Below are 18,893 nucleotides of genomic sequence, written 5' to 3' on the forward strand. Positions count from 1 at the left end.
GTGCCTAAATTTGCACTGTTTTTCCTTACCTACGCTTCTCATCTTGGTGCCTTTCTTACCAAAATATCAAAGTATATTAGCTCATTTAGTGTGTGTGTGGTTTTAGAGTCTTTGTGCGAACATGAGCCAACAGTGTGCCTAGACAGAAAAGGTGGCCAACAGCATCCTGGGCTGTATTAACAGGAGCACTGCCAGTAGATTGAGGGAAGGGACTGTCCCCCTCAACATTCATTAGACCACATCTAGAGTACTGCATCCCGTTTTGGACCACCAAATACAGGAAAGACATTAACAAACTGGAGTGAGCTCAGTGGAGGGCTGCTAAGATGGTTAGGGGACTGTGAGGAAAGGCCTCCCTAGGATGAGAGGCTAAAGAAACTGGGCTTGTTTGGCTTGGGGAAGAGAAGGCTTCGAGAAGATCTAATAGCTGCCTTCAAGCACCTACGAGGATGTTATCAAGGAGGAGGAGCCAGGGTCTTCACAGTGATGTATGGTGGAAGGAGAAAGGAAAACAGGTATAAGTTGAAACAAGAGACTGGATATAAAGAAAAGCTTTTTCACTATGAGGACAGTCAAGCAGTGGAACAGATCACCCAGAGACATGCAGTCTCCATTTTTGGAGATTTTCAAGACCCAACCTAGATAAAGCTCTGAGCAACCTGGTCCGATCTCATAGCTGACCCTGCTTGGAGCAGGAGGTTGGACTAGAGAATTCCTGAATTTCCTTCCAATCTGAATGATCCCGTGATCCTAAATGTGCTTAAACCGTCGCTGATAGGAGAGGATACCTTCCGTGCTTGCTCAGCAAGTTGGAGTCCTGGGTTCTTAAGCGTCTCCTCCACTGAAGTGTTCTGAACTCTTTCCTGCCTCACAGAAGGCTCTCCCAGCCAGCAGTGTTTTTGTTCAGGGCTTTTGGCTAGAGCACTTTCCTCCTCTCTATATGAAGCTGAGCTTGGGAAACAAGACACTCCCTTGGGACCCTGTTTCAAGGGTTGCCTATCAATTTGGCATTAAATAGTCTTTAGATAAGAAAACAAAACAAAACACCTAAAAGGCATGTTTAGGATTGACCTAAGCCTAAGCTTCCTTCCTGCCAATGCAGCATGTCTCTCAGCAAGCTCATCAGAAGTTCCATCCTGATGAGTCCCCTTGAATGCTGCATTCCTGCGTGCACAGTGGCCCTGGTTACATTGGAAGGTTGCAGAATGGCCCAACTCAAGCTAGCAGTTTTTAGTGCACCTTCCTGGACAACAGCACCAATAGAGCAAAACCTTGGAGCTGAAAATCTACAACCCAAGTCTTCCATTTTGTGGTCTTACTACTAGGCTATTACACTAAAAATGACCTCCCATCTAAGTGTGGGAAGGTGTTATAGGCTCAGTTTCTAGGGTCACTTGTCTCCTAGGCTTCAGAGAGGTACCTAACTCACCATGATTAATTCTATTTCTGAAACTAGGTTTGTGACTTCATATGACCCTCCTTTCTATATATGTAATTCCATGTGCCTACGTGTATGACCTTACATTAGACCATATCAAATGTCTTTCGGTTAATGAAGCCAACTGCTAAATGTATGGTCAGGCATGCAGTTAATGTAGAGTGAGACTGACAGATTAGCGGATCTAGAGCTTCCTTGACTTCCTGCTACCATCTCTTTCCCTCCACAGTCCTGCAGAAGTTACATGCAGTCCTGTTGGCTGAATTACTGATTTGATCATTCCTTAATCTGGCTATCCGAATGATCTGACTTGAAAACAGACTTATCTCCTCTCTTTGTTATAATAAGGATTTTTTACTTTGAATCTTTCCCAGCACTGGTCTAAGGAACAGTTAAACAGTTCAAACAGCACTGATTTTTAGCATGGAGCAATGACAAGCAATGCTGAAGGAGTTGGTATGGTAACCTTTTTCTGTGACTTGGTAGCAGCTGGAACAATTCGTCTGACTGCAGCCTAAGTAATACATAATGCAGTATTTTGTTATGGATGTTTGACTTCTGTTTTTGGCCCTGAGCTCAAGCACTTTGCCTTCTGTCTTACAATGTCTTTACGCTGTTGTCCCCTATATGTTGTACTGTAGAATATCTGGGATGGAATTCAGCACCGAATTGTGGACACATAAATGTAAGTGCCTGCCCAGTGGAGATGTCCACCTGTGAAGTCCTCCAAAACTACATGTATGCATTCAGTCAATTGAATATCCCTGCAGCTCCACTGACTGTGTTGACTAGATCTCCGCTGCCTATAATGGGAGCTTAACTCCAGCACAGCTGCCTTCTAAAGACTTGGTACAGACAAGCATGTTGTGATGCTGTCTATCTAAAACAGCCTGTAGACTACAGTCCAACTACAACAAATGTAGCTGTACTTTCGCATTTTGTGCAAGACTCCCATTCTGAGTCCACTGGAGTTAAGGAGGTTCCATTATAAGTAACTGGGCTGTGTGTCAGGCCTTGAATGTTTTTGTTTTTCTTCCTATTTCTGTTTGTTATGCTAGCCTTGGTTGTATTACTGTGAAACTAGGTCAGACTCTACCAAGAAAACAGGACAAAATTCTGATTATCATCAATCCGTACAGACTCATGCTTGAAGATGACAGTACCTTTTTTCTTCCCTTGTTTTTTTAATAACAACTTGTAATATCAACAGGAGTTAATTTAATAATAATTATACAACTCATTTTTCTAATAATCCACTGCTCTTATGTCTTTGTAAAATACACTTTAGAGGCCTGGTTTCTATTTCTGACGACCTCGAGGTGGTTTGCTGTGCGTCTGGATGCCATCTGTGCCATTTTTGTTATAGTGGTTGCCTTTGGTTCCCTGCTTCTCGCCAAGAGTAAGTACAGATGTTAGGAAAAGTTCATCGAGTAATTACCGTGTATAGTAATGTCTAATTCTTTTTCATAGTTTACTGTTTCTAATTGTTTAAGGACTGTAATTAAGTTGAATGTTTGTTTCTAGATCATCATCTCTTCCTCAGTCTAGGGCACTGGAGCTGTATCTCCTTTCCTGCAAATACTGGCGGCAATTCAAACGTCTTCAGGGCTTAGGCATGCATCTGCCGTCTTCCCCAAATGTGCAAACAAACTTGCAGATCTGTAGTCTTCGCTTTCGAGATTCTGGCTTTCAGATCTATGACAGCAAATAAATCTTTCTTTTTCCTCACCTTTGCCTTTCCTTTGCAAGCCTACAGGGCTTTGTTTTTTGTAGTGAAACACCCACAGAGCTGCTTCTTAACATTTCTTCCCTTTCTACACATGGCACAGTAGGCCAAAAGGCAAACTAAAATTCTGGGGTATATTATTCTAATACCTTGGATCAGGAGGATTGGCCAGTTCGAGAAAGAAAATCACCTTGTAATAATCCAGTTTATATTCACTGTCACTCATGAACTGTCCTTAGTGTATGCATCATCCAGGATGTAGTTGGGTTAGATGTACTAAAACGAGATAATCATCTAAAATATGAAGGAAGAAGTAATTATCTTGGACATGAAAATTAGTGCTAATTTGCTGTTTTTGTTTGTTTTCTTTTTTCTTTGGATAAGTTTTGTGTGTGTACATGTATATTTTAAAATACTTTATGCTGCTTAACACTGAAAATTTTGAGCTAGATTTGAAGTTATTAGAATGCAAAAAGACAAGTCAAAACAATGGTCTTGAAACTTTTCTTGCCTCTGGATAAGGAGTAGCTCTCTTAAAGTCAATGGAGCTGTGCTAGGATAAAGTTCAAGTAAGTCAGAGGACAATCATGCCTAACATTAGGGCAGGCAGAATTCATTTATTTTATGAGAGTTGAGCCACTGAACGTAGTAAGCGTTTATGTAAATAGAGGAAGAAATATTTTGTCCTGTTATTTTATGTGGTCATTTACAACTGCACAGTTGACGTAAATGCTCGTAACGTATTTTGAAATCACTGCACTCATTTTTGCATGGATCTGAGGGCTGTTCTAGCTCTCTCAGAAAATAACTGAGAAGTTATTAATGCTTAGCCAAACAGGGATGACACTGGCAAGCTACGTAAGCATGGTCTTGAGTCTGAACCTCAGGTTTTAGATAAGTGCCAGATCAAGGAGAATCAGGATTGTCTTTTCAAATACCCAAATAATTTCCAAAACTTTAGAAAAAAAATGGGGGAGGGGGCAACAAGTAATTGTTCTGCCTGGAGCTGCTGGTTGCACAGATGGTAAGTCCTGTGTAAGTAATAAAAATTCTGGCTGTGATGCTTCATTATGTATTTGTGTGAAAATGAAGTTAACTAGAATTTTGTGTAATTATCAGTGTATCTATTTGATTTTCTTTCTTCTTCTTTCTGCAGCTTTGAATGCAGGGCAGGTTGGTTTGGCGCTATCCTATGCAATCACTCTCATGGGAACTTTCCAGTGGGGTGTTAGACAAAGTGCTGAAGTTGAAAACCTGGTAACATTTATTCCTTCCTTTTTTCCCCTTCTTGATTCCTTTTTTCTGTTGTGACATGAGGCCTTAAGGTTGGGATTTTTTTTTTTTTAACCTAACTTAAGACATCAATACTTTCACAAGCAATCAAGGCACCATTTACAGTCAGTGCAGAAAAATAGCCTTTTCTAGTGTATAATTTGTCTGGCTGATTTTGGATATCTGTTGAGATAAATTGTTCCCAAAGACTGTCCTTCTCCATTGGCTATAAGGGAGCCTTTATAATCACCCTTTACAGCAGTAACAAGACTGTCTATCCAATGTTGATGTGTACATTGAAAGTTGCTAAAATTATATGAAATTAATCCCTCTCTAGAAGTACAATTTTTAAAAGATTTGGAATTTTTCAATTTTTTATTACATATCCTCATTGTATTTTTATTTATTTTGTTTATATCCCTTGTGGGATTTTTTGGGGGTCCTATTAATTCATTGTAAAGGTTAAATCTTCTCTGTTTGTTTGAAATTAACAAATATTTGAAAGTATTAAGTTTATATTCAACTGAGCTGAGGATGTGTGTTTTCCAAAGTATATAAAGTAAAACACCTTCCACCTATCTACAGTTTTTACTAGTATGCTGTAGTTTGTCTATTAACATTTGTAGGCTAATGTATTAAAAAACAACTACAAAACATACTGCACCATAAAGAGCATACTGCGTCATAAACCTGTTTTTATGTATATTGTATTGATGACTGAAGCTTCCTTGTAATTATAATTTGCTGACCATAGTCTACGAAATACATCTAGTACTTTTGTAAAAGTAACAAAGCGTTGTTTAGTACTACATAAAATTAATAATGCTAGATTTGTATTTATACTGTGTAGCACATAGCACATAGATTCTTCAGGGCATTTTCCAACATGAATAAACTAATGGTGCCAGACTTCAGTGAGAAACGGGAAGACAGTTGGTCTTTTATGTTCAAGTTAGGAAGTTTTGGAAACGCAGATATGTGGGAACCTCCAATGTAGTGAGTAACTCCGTAAGAGGCTGGGATTCAGAAATACTGTGGAACACTTACTATTTCCAAAGCTGTCTTTGGTGCTGAATGTGGATCATTTTATAGAGCTGTGATTAGCATTAACTTTTTCCTTGCCAAGTTGACATCCTTCAAAAATCCCTTGTTATTAAAGTCCTAAATTGAGGAAGGGAAGAATATTTCCCCTCTATTCTACTCTGTTACTCTTTTCTTGCGTGTTTTTCCTTGGAGCTTATTTTGTAGTGTGGAAAGGGCATGTGACAATGAGATCAGAGAACTTGTTGCCTGGTAGTGCCCATCTTCAAAGCTACTCCAGGCAAGATAAGCCTACTGGGTATCTTTATGGTACCTTTTCAGAATCCATCTATGAGTGGATACAGTTGCGTAAAATGAAATATAATAACCTATACATTCAACATTTCCATTCAACTGAAATTGTATTGAGTAGATGTATGGGTGAAGATAAGCACTAGAGCCTGAACAGATCTTTTATTATTTGCCTGAGGGGAAAAAAACATCTAGCTAGCTTGACTTTTCTTTCACTTCCCAGTTGATGTCCCATAGACTAGAGTCATCAGCAAATATTGCAGTTTCTTTCATATCTGGCATCACGTATATAGGAAAACAAGTTTTAGTGGATATTAAGGCAATAATGTGGTGACAGCTATTTTGAATTTTGGAGTTGTGACAGATATATTAACTTTTGCTGGGGATGAGTGCAGTAGTAACAACAAGGATGAAAAAAAGAATGAAGGAATGATGATGCTGGTAACTTGATGCTAGTAAATGTTGTCTGTCTGCCTGTAGTTTATCTGGCAGTTTTGTTTGTAGCTGTTTTCCGAACACGTGGTGAAGTGTGGGGTCATCTTAGGTTAGGACTGACAGATGACTATCACAGCTTAAGTTCCTTAATACTTATGCATGTACTTAAACTTGTAATTAATTCCACTGATTAAAGAGTAATGCTAACATATGGATTTATGTATTGTAGACTAGAATTTGTATTAGAACATGTAATCAATTCTTTCTACTTCTTTAGTTGTATTAAGTAAGTATCAGATAGTACCAAGATTAATCTCTGCTTGAAAGAAAAATTTTGAAGTAATTTGCACTGAATCTTTATAGTCAAAATCGAATACACACACACACACACATGTGTGTGTGTGTGTATATATATAAATATATATGTATATGCAATAAGCTAAAATTCATGTATACATGTCGCTTTTCCTCCCCTAGATGATATCAGTAGAAAGAGTAATGGAATACACAGAACTTGAAAAAGAAGCTGCTTGGGAGACTGACAAGCATCCACCACCTGAATGGCCAAGCCAAGGAATGATAGCATTTGAAAATGTTAACTTCACTTACAGTCTAGATGGACCTTTGGTGTTAAGACATTTGTCTGTTTTAATTAAACCAAAAGAAAAGGTATGTATATGTCTGTGTTTGGCCATTCACAGTAGTTAAGCAAAGATGTAAGTTGAAAAGAAGCTGTGTGATAACAATATATTATTAAAGAGGTGGATATTAGGAAACAAGATAAACATTATTTTTAAAGTAAGTCTTAATTATGTTTATTAACAAAAGTTGGAGCCTATTTATTTCCTGTAAATTTAGCAGAAATATGTTTGAGAACATGACGCTTGCAATTAAGACAAATTATCTGTCTATCCTTTAAAACAAAGGGTTAAATATATTTGATAGTTTTCTGACAAAACTTGGGTTTTATCAGGAAGAGAGAGTTATTCAAGATATCACCTAAGCCCAAAATGTTTGTTGAAATCCAAAGCAAATGGAGCTGCATTAGGAAACTAGGGATTCAATAAATGAAACACAACTGGAATGAAGGGTGTCAATGCACAAGGTGAATAGAGACAATTAAAAATAAAGAATGTACCTGCTCTTGCACAGAGACCAGAATGGAAGAGAAAAGAAAGAAATACAAATCAGTTGCATAACTTGAGAACTGGGGATTTTATTTCAGTTCCTTTCGGCTACCAATCCAATTAACTGTTGCCACTAATTAGATTGGTAGCCAAAAGAAACATAGAAATAAAATCCTTCCTCCTCTGCAAATTTGAGTCTTTTTCCCCAATTTTGATGATATCCCAATTGAAGGAGTGCTGCGGGAAAGGTCTCCCCCACAGACAAAATTAAATTAGAGCCCTGTAGTGTTAATTCATGCTTTGCTACATGTACTTTTTTGATTAGGATATCTTCCCTAGGAGGTTCGTTCAGCTCTCTACAATCATTGCCCTGGCCTCATTTGTAACATGCTTTTTCATTCAGTCCCAAACCTGTTTCATTCCTCAAGTGGACCTTATTAATAGCATGCATGTTACAAGAATTCAGCCCAACTTTGCTGCATGGAGATGATCTTATGGAATTAGGTATGTGTAAGTTGAGAAGAGGGTGGTTAAGAAGAATAGCAAAAGGGATGTTTGTCTTCTCTTTACTTTTCTTCCCTGTGGGCTAACTCTTCAGCTGTTGTATGTCACTCCCATGTAATAGCAGACAAGAAGATTTATGTGTCTTAGTGAGAGACAGAAATAAAATAATAAAGAAAAGGAAGCAAGAAATATTAACAGTGTATTACTCAGTACTTGGGGGGGCAGGGTGGTATTGGAGGTATGTATTTTTGCCAAGTGGTTGTGCTGTGGTTTTGTCATCCTGAAGTGAATTTACCTAGCTTGAAACTATTGCCAGCAATTTTATGTTTGTTTTCCATCACGTTTTGCACAATACTGCAGTAGAGTCCCACTATGTAAAATAAATCTCCCAAGCACCTGTGCCCCTTATATTGTTTATAATTATGGTGAAGCATCACTTCAGAACCAGGTTTCCGGCTCCACTAGGGGATTCTGCCCATAAGGCTGTCAAGTGAGAGCTTCCTGTTCATACCCCTGGCTAGTACAGACTCCTTGTGGCTGCAGTGCCACTGACAGATCAAATAAAGTTAAATTTCTGCTGATCTTGGAGTTTGTCTTATAACTACCCCAGCGCCCAGTTTGGGAACCTTTAGATAGGGTCAGAATGGATGAGATTAGTAGCAGACCACTTGCTTTTCAGTGCTACTTGACATCATGGGCTACTCTCTCCTTGGATCTGCCACCTAAGCTGCATGTCTCAGCATTCAGTAATTCTTCACCATCAAAACAGGCTAGGAAGGACCTTCTGTTTAAAACATCTTTGGTAGTGCAGCACAGTCTGCCTGAGACAGACTAGAGAGTGCTCACATAAGGAGCTCTGCAGCAGCTGGCTGTTTACCCTCTTCAGTTAGCGTGGCTGCAGCAGGAGAAATAGCTTTCTTTTTTAAAAAAAAAATATGCCACTTTCTTTCTTTTAGCAGGGTGTTTAGTTGACTGTAAGAACTTCTGAATGCTTATTGACTAATATTTTGTTGAAAGGACCTTATTTTCCTTGTCCAGGCATATCCTAAATGTGAGGATATGCCCAAATGAAAAAGTGTGAGGAGGCAGAGTCTGGATTTATGGCCTGGCAGCTGTTCACGTGAATACTCTTACAGTGTAGCACGAAAGTGAGGTTGCCTGAGGAACAGCAAAGACATGGGCAGTTTCTGTGGAGTAGCTGACATGCTGTAAATCTCATCCTTGTTTTTTGTGCAGCTCTACTTTGAAGTATGAGTGATGCTTGAGTAATGATGAGTCCAGTGTAGCAGGTGTACTCTAATGTATACACATGGCCTTACACTGGGCAACAAAATCCTGTCCGTATGATTTGGCGGCTGTGACGCCTGTTTGTGGACCATCACTGTGTTTGCACTGGCTATGAACATGGACCTCTGAAGAATACAGTGTATAAAAGAAATGTGTATACTGAGAGCTGTTTCAAATACATGTCAATTTTCAGCAGCCTGTAGTCAATTGGACCCAAAATACAAATAGATTTTTCTAAATACTGAAGAGCATAGTCCTTTCATTTGATGCCAAACTGAAAGTGGGATTTTGACAATACGCAGAGCAGCTGCATTTTTATTTTAAGTATCAATGTATTTTTTTATGTTTTTCTTTATATTCATAATATAATACTTTATATCACTGACATTTACAAAGAAACAATTGAACTTCTGTTTTTACAACTCTGTGTGTGTTCTCCGTTCAGCATTTTCTTTCTGAGCTGTAGTGTAACTGATCAGTACCATTTTTGTTTCATTGATTTCATTTAGAATACTAGATAATTTATTTTCTCTTATCATTTATTGTAACAAATTTGCTTAAATTATGCTGTGTCTTTACTAATAAGTACTGTATAAATGTTAATTAGTTTGTATACAATCGTACAATAGTGAATTGTTGGATGAAGTTTTTGAACCAGAAAAGATAGAAGTAGAAAATGCCTTTTAGATTATGCAGGGAAAGTTGCCCTTGCAGTATCCTTTTATTATTATTATTATTATTATTATTATTTTTAGTTTCATGCATTTGTGATTAAATGTGGACACTGTTGCTTTGTTTGTGAGCTTAGTGTCTGCTAGAAAGTTTTTCTTTGCTATTCAATGTAATGTTTCCTATCCTTAATTTCATTCCAGCAGTCATTACTGCATACATCTGAGTCTCAGACAGTGGGTAATTGCCCTCTGGTGTCTGTACGTATATTCATGATGGTTTTCATGTTTCTTCCTCCTTCTGCACCCCAATCACTTCACCGAGCTATATTGTACATGTTTAATCATCATAAATCCTCATAAAATCAGTATCTCCAGCCCATAATAATTTTACGTTGCCCTTCTCTGAACTCTTTCCAGTATGTTCATTTCTTTCTGGAAATGCAGTGATTAGAACTGAATGCAGGAAAGAACGAATCCTGCCAGATCAGATCTGTGTAGGAGGTATGCCCATCACCTTCTGTGATACAATTGATTACTGTACATTGTTTTCTCTAAGAATCCTTTACCTGAAGACAGCTTTTTTTTTTTTAAAAAAAATAGTTTGCTGTTCAAATAGCATTTAATCACCACTAATTGTATGTCTCTTCTTGTTTATTAATGGGCCTGCTTTTTCCCTGTCATTGGTTTCATATGAAGTATTTGTAAGTCTTAATCCCTTGACATTAAAGTTAGCAATCCCTTACTTTGCATCATCTCTACCTCTTTTTCTGAAAGTCTTATTTTTTTCACATTGTAAACAGTTTATATTTTTTCCTTGGGAACCTATGGAAATACAGAAATAGAATGATTCTCTCTGATTTTATTCGCTGTTTCTCCTGCTTGGAAAGGAATTGCAGCTTGCTCGCGTGGCCTTGTAGTTTCAGTACTTGTATCCTCTCTGTTGTTGCAGCTGTCTGAAGCATGAATGCTGCTTATAATTCTACTGTTAGTTTTAGCTTTATTTTGGCTTTAAAGTGTGACTGCTTTAAAGTACTTCCTCTTGACTGTACTAACCAAAATCAGTTGCAGTGTTATTGGGAATGCTGCTTATATGTTGTTCTCAAAGTGCTTTATGGGAGCTGGGTTTTTTGGGGTGTTTTTTTTTTTTTTTTTTTTTTTTTCTGGATTGAGAAATAGATGCATTTCTGAAATGATTTGCCTGACATCATCACCCTGCAAGCTAGATTTAGGACAGAAATTAACTACGTTGAATCGCATCACTCAATGCACTGACCCGCTTTATCTTGTTGACACAATATAGTAGCACATATTGATGGGAAAAGCTTTGTTAGGAAAAGATTTCTTTCACCTTTGAATGATATGATCCAAGAAATCGTTGAGTATCCAAATGTTACCTGACTCCAAACTGATTTTGAGAAGGATGGAGGGCAGACGTTTCTTCCTTTTGGAAAAAAAAGTTTATAAAAAATGTTTTAGACCTGTAATGGTTTAAAACAATTGCTTAAAATATTAACTGATCCTGAGAAGTTCTTGGTTTAATCATACTAGCTTGGTTTGTTTTGTAGGTTGGAATTGTGGGAAGAACAGGAGCTGGGAAAAGCTCTCTTATAGCAGCCCTCTTTCGATTGGCTGAACCTGAAGGAAGGATTTGGATTGATAAGTATTTGACATCAGAGCTAGGACTCCATGACTTGCGGAAGAAAATTTCAATTATACCTCAGGTAAGAATTGACTTTGTCTGCTATATACGTTTTCACTATAGTGCTGCATGTTTCCCTTGCACTCCTTATACAGTAGACTTAGAAACTTGCACAAGACCTGTTCTCACTTGAATAAGGCCTTGGTTATTTTAAGATGAAGAGAATCAGCTTAGGGCACTTGGAGAGTTTTCTTCTTAGTTTTGCCCCTATCTACTTCAGAATAAGTTTGAGCAAATCTTAGCGGTATGCTGTCCTCCTCCAGCCTGGGAAAGAGCAGAGAGATCTGACAGGAGTACAGCAAGCTTCAGCACTCCCCAGAGGTCCGTTGATCCTTTGGCAGCAAGTGCTGTGTGATGCAGCCCAAAGCTTTGTTGGAAAGGGACTTTGAGGGGACTCTGTAGTCACCCCTGTACAGACTGACTGAGGCTACATGCAGAAAGAGCAAATGTCCCGACTAGAAGTGAGCTATCAGCCCTCCCATTATTTGGAGGTGGATGGAGAGGAGGAGAGCAGAGATGAGAAAAAAAGAATGGGTCATATATTAAAATTTGGTAAGCTTCAGAAGCCCAGAAATACAGGAAGAAATGAGTGTTGTGAATGGCCTAACCTCTCTGACATTGGAGTGGAATAAAGGATGTTCCAAGTCTAGTAGGCTGTAGGTCTATTGTACTTTAAATGAGATGTTGAATCAGAGAAGGGGTATACATACATACAATACATACACACCTGTATGTATAACCTCTCAACTTCCTGCAGGCAGAGCCTGTGCAAGTTATCAACTTTTATGGAGAGCTCTGACCTATCCTGAGCAGGGGGAAAGTCTAATGACTACAAATATGAAGTTGTGTTTTTGGCAAATACTTCACCTTGGTTGTTCTAGCAGGTAGACAGTACAATAGACTAGAAACCAGAGAAATTTGTTTGCCATGTTAGGATTAATTCTCAGATCTCTGTATTTTATCACAGAAGTTGTATATAGAGTCCTTTGACCATCTGAATGTTTTGCTAGTCTGTTGACAGGATGGCGCTCAGCATGTTTATGTTATATTACTTTCTTTAAATTGAAAATTTGATAAAAACAATAATGGACGGTGTTTCTTTTAAGCCTCCCTTGATTACCTGCCTTCCCCCCACTCCCAGTCCAAATAGGAATCAAAGAGGAAGAAAGTAGGTATGCTGTTACCAGCAAAAAAGCACTCCTCCCCCCCCACCCCCAACAGTTGGATTGTAGCCTAATGCAGGCTTTTGTTGCAGTACACTGAAGGCTTCATTAATGCTCAGGGAACTACTCACTGAAGTTGGTGACCTTTTTGTATCTAAAGAGGACTTTGCATGGACATAAATTCTATTTCTTTTGTTTGTGTGCAGTGTTTTTTTTTTCCTGAAAATAGATGAACGTCTTTTCATTCAAGATCTACAGCTTTTTCAAGTCCTTCTCTGTAGTTATTGCAGATGATTTCTATGTTTGGAAACATTCAGCAAAACTGAATAAGAATGCAGTCCTGAGACAGGAAAACTGCTGGTTAAATACAGTTTCTACATCTTGAGCAATGCAGATGCTCAAAGTTCACTGCATTCAGTTATACATGTTTCTATTCATGCACTGGTTTATTGACATGATCATGAAACTATTTTAATCTAGCTGAGTTCTGTGACTTTTACAAGTTTTATGTTATGGGTTTTCATCATGATCCCTGAGGGTTTTAAGTGTCTGAGGGGCTAGCTGGTAGGATTTCTTTTCCACATAAAGGAAGACTTGTTTTCACTAACAATATGCAAAACTTTGCAGTGCTGCTAGTGAGAAGGGTTTAGAATAAGGATCATACTATAGTATAGGTGTTGTCTTTGTATTACATTACTAATAATACTATCAGTAATAGTCATGTAACATCAGACAGTTATTTTGCAGCAAAAATCTTCATAATTATGTGGGAAGCTAAGAAAACAGAGAGAGAGGGAGAGATGCTTATGAAAATTATGACATAAAGCATGCTAAACTGAGACACTCCTAGAGAGTGATGAGGCACGACTGAAGTTTTCATATACGTAAGTTTAAATACCTACCCAGAGAAATAAAAATGTGCTTAGACTTCTAATTGCTTGCATAGTTGGAGCTGTGTGAAGGTTGTGTCTGTAAATCTTTGCTATGCAAATGTTGTCTGCCTCCCTGACTGGAAGCGTTTTTACAACAATTATTTACAGGTTTGTCTTATTACTTTCCTCTCATAAACCAGACTATTTTAAATAATAATCTGTGTCAGAAATGATAATTAAAAATTATCCTTATCTACTGTTGCAGTACACGTCTTTTGTTAGGACTTTTATAATAGTTATGAACATTTTATAAATTCAGCTTCTTATTTTGCCAACCTATAAAAAAAGATTGAAATGGAATATAAACCTAACAGTACCTTCAAAACACACCAAATGGTGTATTAAAATATGTATTGTTAAACAAATTATTTCTAGATATTTTTGAAGAAAAATGTTCTTTAATCTGTTAAAGTTCTTACTAAATCCTTTCGTTCATTCAACAGGTTTTCAGTGACGTTTTTTAATGCAACAAATACTTTCCAATAATTGGTGTGTTACATCAAGAAATGCATGCGTTCTTTTGTATTGATTGCACCATGTTCTGTCTTTTAATCCTTTTATATCACTCAGAATGGCTGAGTAATGAAGACACAAAAAAGGGGTTTAGGGCTAAATTCTGTTCTAATTTGGTGCAGCCCTCTGGAGCTGGACATCACAAGGGTTAGATGGGGCATAAGTCAAAACAGAGGTTAACTTTGGAGTAAACTGAAGTTACTGAATGTAAATTTAGACTTTATGGGGAGGGGCGGGGAGAAAGTGCTTGTATAAGATATTTCCAATTCAAAGGAGATGCTGATAACATGATGAATAGACTCCATTTCTGAGCAGCAGTGTTACAGCTTTTGACTGACTGTTGTCTTTGTGTGTACTATTAAGAAGAATTTAGCCCCCAAGTTGTACCAGTGCATATGTCTCAGATCCAGCAGGTCACATGAGTATTGGTCTATTGCTTAGGGACTTCTGAATCAAAAGTTGTGGTCCCTGTTCTCAAATATTACATATTTCAATGTGAATTGATTTGAACTAGTCTGATTAATGAATTGCTGTTGGCCTGAACTAGAACTGAAGTGGAACAGCTGCTTCAGCTACAGGTAAACCCACATTGGTACCTGAATGGGTGAATGTACTGGTTTGAGTCTCTGGTTTATTTTGAGTTATATCTTTGCTCAGCAGTGCTCCAGTTCTGGGCGAGGTTGGTTTGATGCTTTGGCAGTATATATTAACATCAATGCGTATAGATTTGAACACTGCATTGAAATGGTGAAAACTTTCTTGTAGGCTTTGTGGTGGTAAAATTGAAGAGCTTTTATGGTATGAAATGGGGAAAGGAAAAAAAACAAATGACCAAACAAAAAAGCAAAACCAAAAAAGGATTGTGAGCTCTTTGATTCCTCTCCATTTGATGTAGTTCAAACAGAAGCTTTTCAGAACTGCCCAAACATAATTTAGGAGTGTAAGCCCATTGACAGTGGTTGTTGCTGATGTTCGTTAACAATGCCAGGAGAATAGCAGTAATTTCATGTAAATATATATATAGTTTGTGGTATCGAAACAGTGGCATGTAAGTGCTGACCTGAGTACTGACACAACTGTGTACAGCAATTCTGCCAACAGACATGCCCTGTTTGTTGAAATATCTCCATACAGATTTGTCTAGTACTTACTCTTTTTTCCTCTTTAAGTGTGCTCCTATTGTAAAATACTCTTTTGCATTTCACAAGAGATAAGTTGTTGTAGGATATTTCCGTGCCATTGCGGATATAGGTTAGTTCTGAGTATTATTAAATTACCTATTGTGGTATGAAACCCGTGTATGTAGTAAAATCTTATTTTTTCTGGGCTTTAGGAACCTGTTTTATTCACTGCAACTATGAGGAAAAATTTAGATCCTTTCAATGAATACACTGATGAAGAGCTGTGGAATGTCTTGGAAGAGGTGACTTAATCTAATAATGTACATGTGATATTTACATGCCAAATAACATTATAGTGCTTGTGTATATTAGGTTTTAGATGTTTCAGATTTGATAAGGGCACAGTTGTTGATGAAAAAAGGCAGACTGGTGTGTGTGTGGGGGGGTGTGAATGTGTGTGTGGATGTGAATGTGTATATTTTTATATATGTCTTTTGTGAAAAAAAATCCTTTGGGATGATGATTTGATTATAATTTGATTCATATCTTAATTTTAATGAACATTAATAAAATCTTAACAATATGCTTTAATGTTGTTAGAATTCTAATAACTGACACAGTGTAATCCAACTTGGCACTTACTCATTTTGTCAGAATATAAAAGGTAAACCTTTGCTTGCTTATTGTTGTGTCATCAGACAAAGAATAGCTGATTTAAAAGGGAGTTACTCATCCTACAATATGTTGACATGTCAACAGGTGCAATTGAAGGAGGTTGTGGAAGATCTACCTAATAAAATGGAGACACAGCTGGCAGAATCTGGGTCTAATTTTAGTGTTGGTCAGAGGCAGCTGGTGTGTCTTGCCAGAGCGGTTCTAAAAAAAAATCAGATCCTTATCATTGATGAAGCAACAGCAAATGTGGACCCAAGGTAAAAGCAAAATCTGTCATATTGAGATGAGCTGTATTTTTTTTTAAATATGATCATCTGCACTGTAGAGATGAACTTAAATACTTTGTATTTCTTATAGTTTGTATTGCTGTTTTGTGTCTTCCATGATAGCATCATTATTGTCTATTCAAAACAGGGAAGCTGAGCTTTGGATACCAAGCAGATGATATAAACTGGGAATGTGCTCAAAATATCCCTCATTTCAGTGCTTTCCATAGAATAGGAAAATTAATACTCAAAGTTATTTGTCTTATAGCCATAGACAAGAACTTTGGAAATGGAGATCAGTAACATCAGCATAGCCATGAAACTTAAGTTGAGTTCTTTTGATTTCAGGAGGAAATGTCTGTGCAAAAAATAAAACATAGCAAATTTGTTAATAAAAAAAAATAGGTGAAAAAATGGCTATAAACAAAAACAGATACTCTTTGTTATGAGATGCTATCCCTTCAGATTACTTTGGTACCAGTATAACAAGTTACAGATTAAATAGGTTAAAAAAGGTAAAATATCCTGAACACCACAGGAATTACAAAACAGATTTGGAGATTTTTAAAGCTAGAGAAAGGACCCATTTATCATTTATTATTATGTCTTGTATAACTCAGGCCAGCAGAACTTTCCTGAATTCATTCCTGTTTGAGCTAGAGTGTATTTCTAGAAGAACATCGAACCTCAATAGAAAAAATTTTCAATGACAACCCTTGCTGAATTGTTCCAACAGCTAAGTACCCCCACTGTTAATCTTTGAAACATTTAAAATGCTGGTGGAAATATTTTGGAAACAATACTGCAAACGTACTGCATCAATTAGTCTGAGCTGAATATATAGTTCCAGCAAACTATGGCTTGAGGGAGAGCTCAAAGTCCAAAGAGGACAATAACACAGCAAGTCCCTCAAACAGATGCATTAAGGATTTTGTATGTCATCTGGGCATGACTCATTTTTATAACATCTTCTTGGGGGAGAAGTGGTGCCACTAGCGTAGCTTTGCAGTTCAGCTGACAGTGTATTTCTAAAACCTTTAGAGGTGTGCATTCCCTTCCCAGAGTGTTTTTTTTTTTTTTTTTTTTTTTTTTTTGACTATTAGTTTATTTTTGGCTGAGCACTGATAGATTAACTGTGATTAATCGTAGCTGTGGAAATTTAATACCATCTTACTCATCCTCCCCATTTTGGCATCTGGTGTGTGTTTGCAGCTTGCACTATCCATTTAATTGATCTTGATTAATGTGTGCTGCAATATGTATTATAATAAGGTAAATGTTTGTGTCAACTCTAGCCATAACAATACAAATAATAAATTGAAACTTCTTTGAATTCATTTTGCATTACAATCATTATTACCTTTCCCTTAACCTGTTGCTATAACTAGCACAGAGTATTTTTCAGCTGTGCAATCTGATAGGACGCTCATAAGGAAATGCTGATACGTTTTGTTTAACTAAGCAGTTAGGGAGGCATTTTTGGCATGTAAAGAAAACCTCCTCCTTTTCTGGTGCACAACCCCCGTACCTGGCACCCTTGTCTCTAGTCTGGTGGCAAGCACATATCATACCATGCACCTGGGATAGGAAACCATGGCGAGCTGCTGCCAGCTCTGGAGATACTATTTCTTTTTTTTTTGTTTCTCTGGCTCTTGATCTCTCTGCCTCAGCCACTGCTGCAACCATGTCCCTTCTCTAGTTCAGCCTTGAAGCAAATGTGAGAAGGCAGGGTTTGGGGGTGGGAGGAAGAAGAGGAGGGTGGGAGAAGGTGATAGGCAGTGGATAGGACAGAGGTGTGCAGCGTGCCTTCCTCAGGGCTGAAGGGCTCCCCGCCATGGTCCTCTGGCTCAGTTAGGCCGTTCTTGTTTGCCTCTGAGTAAAACTGGGCAACGGAGCGCAGGGAAGGAATTTGGAGTGCTGCTTTCTCCCTCCTTCCTACATCTTCCAGCTCCCAGGTGTCCCCTTATCTCCCTTGCTCCTCACGGCTGCTGGCTGCTCTGGGCCCGCAGGGTTGTCCTTGTTGTCAGAAAGGAGGGGAGGGGCATGCCATAAAGAAGGTTTGCCTAAGTCAGACTACTTACCTGTTTTACATGATGATTGACAGACATTTAATGTGATTTTTATCTTCTTGGTCCTGCAGCTGAAATTCTTATCCCTACAAATGAAATAACTTTTTAACAGTTAAACAATCCTGGAAAGTTATGTCAAATCCAAAACAGAAGAGTTGCATGGCTTTATGTAGTCACTTTAGTGATATATTAAAACAAAATCCCTGGTAACAGAGCTTTTTTTTTTTTTTTTTTTTTTTTTTTTTTTTTTTAAATATGCTGGCATTGATCTTACTAAGGTATTTGTGCTCTGAGTACAGTACTATGCTATAACTGGTATTTGTACTGCTTGTAGAGGATAGAAACTTTTGAGACTGATCTGCTACTGCATTTTTAAATTGGTTGTTCATGGAGTTTGGTTAAACGCAGCTATTGAACATAGTTCAGTTCATCAGTCAGTTTAACCTTGTAAGGTTTAACCTTTCTTTACATCTAAGTGCTATCTGTAACTGTCTTTCTTTCGGAGAAATTATCAGCATGTGTTGCCTTCTCCATGGCCACTCAGGAAGTGTAAAGTGTTAGATATGCCTCCAGGACAATCCCGAGAGGACGTTAAACTGAAGATAATGACTTATCCAGTGTTTCTGTTTCAGCAGCCCAGTTGCTTCTCATTCAGATTGTACT

At 37.8% G+C, this 18,893-nt stretch overlaps 1 protein-coding gene across 3 annotated transcripts in view; it reads left to right on the forward strand.

The window, feature by feature from the left end:
• The window catches only part of ABCC4 (ATP binding cassette subfamily C member 4 (PEL blood group)), a 154,894-nt gene that overhangs the window by 106,613 nt on the left and 29,388 nt on the right, over window positions 1-18,893 (forward strand). For 2 of the 3 annotated variants that reach the window (XM_026119447.2, XM_064504656.1), the window contains exons 23-28: window positions 2,727-2,837; window positions 4,321-4,421; window positions 6,681-6,872; window positions 11,358-11,513; window positions 15,433-15,522; window positions 15,980-16,152. In XM_026119447.2, the coding sequence (XP_025975232.1) occupies window positions 2,727-2,837; window positions 4,321-4,421; window positions 6,681-6,872; window positions 11,358-11,513; window positions 15,433-15,522; window positions 15,980-16,152 (823 nt within the window). Of the gene's footprint in view, window positions 1-2,726; window positions 2,838-4,320; window positions 4,422-6,680; window positions 6,873-9,993; window positions 10,051-11,357; window positions 11,514-15,432; window positions 15,523-15,979; window positions 16,153-18,893 lie in introns of all 3 variants that reach the window. The other variant, XM_026119446.2, reaches the window with a different exon arrangement.

Source organism: Dromaius novaehollandiae, chromosome 1 (genome assembly GCF_036370855.1).
Source record: "Dromaius novaehollandiae isolate bDroNov1 chromosome 1, bDroNov1.hap1, whole genome shotgun sequence".
Lineage (NCBI taxonomy): Eukaryota > Metazoa > Chordata > Aves > Casuariiformes > Dromaiidae > Dromaius > Dromaius novaehollandiae.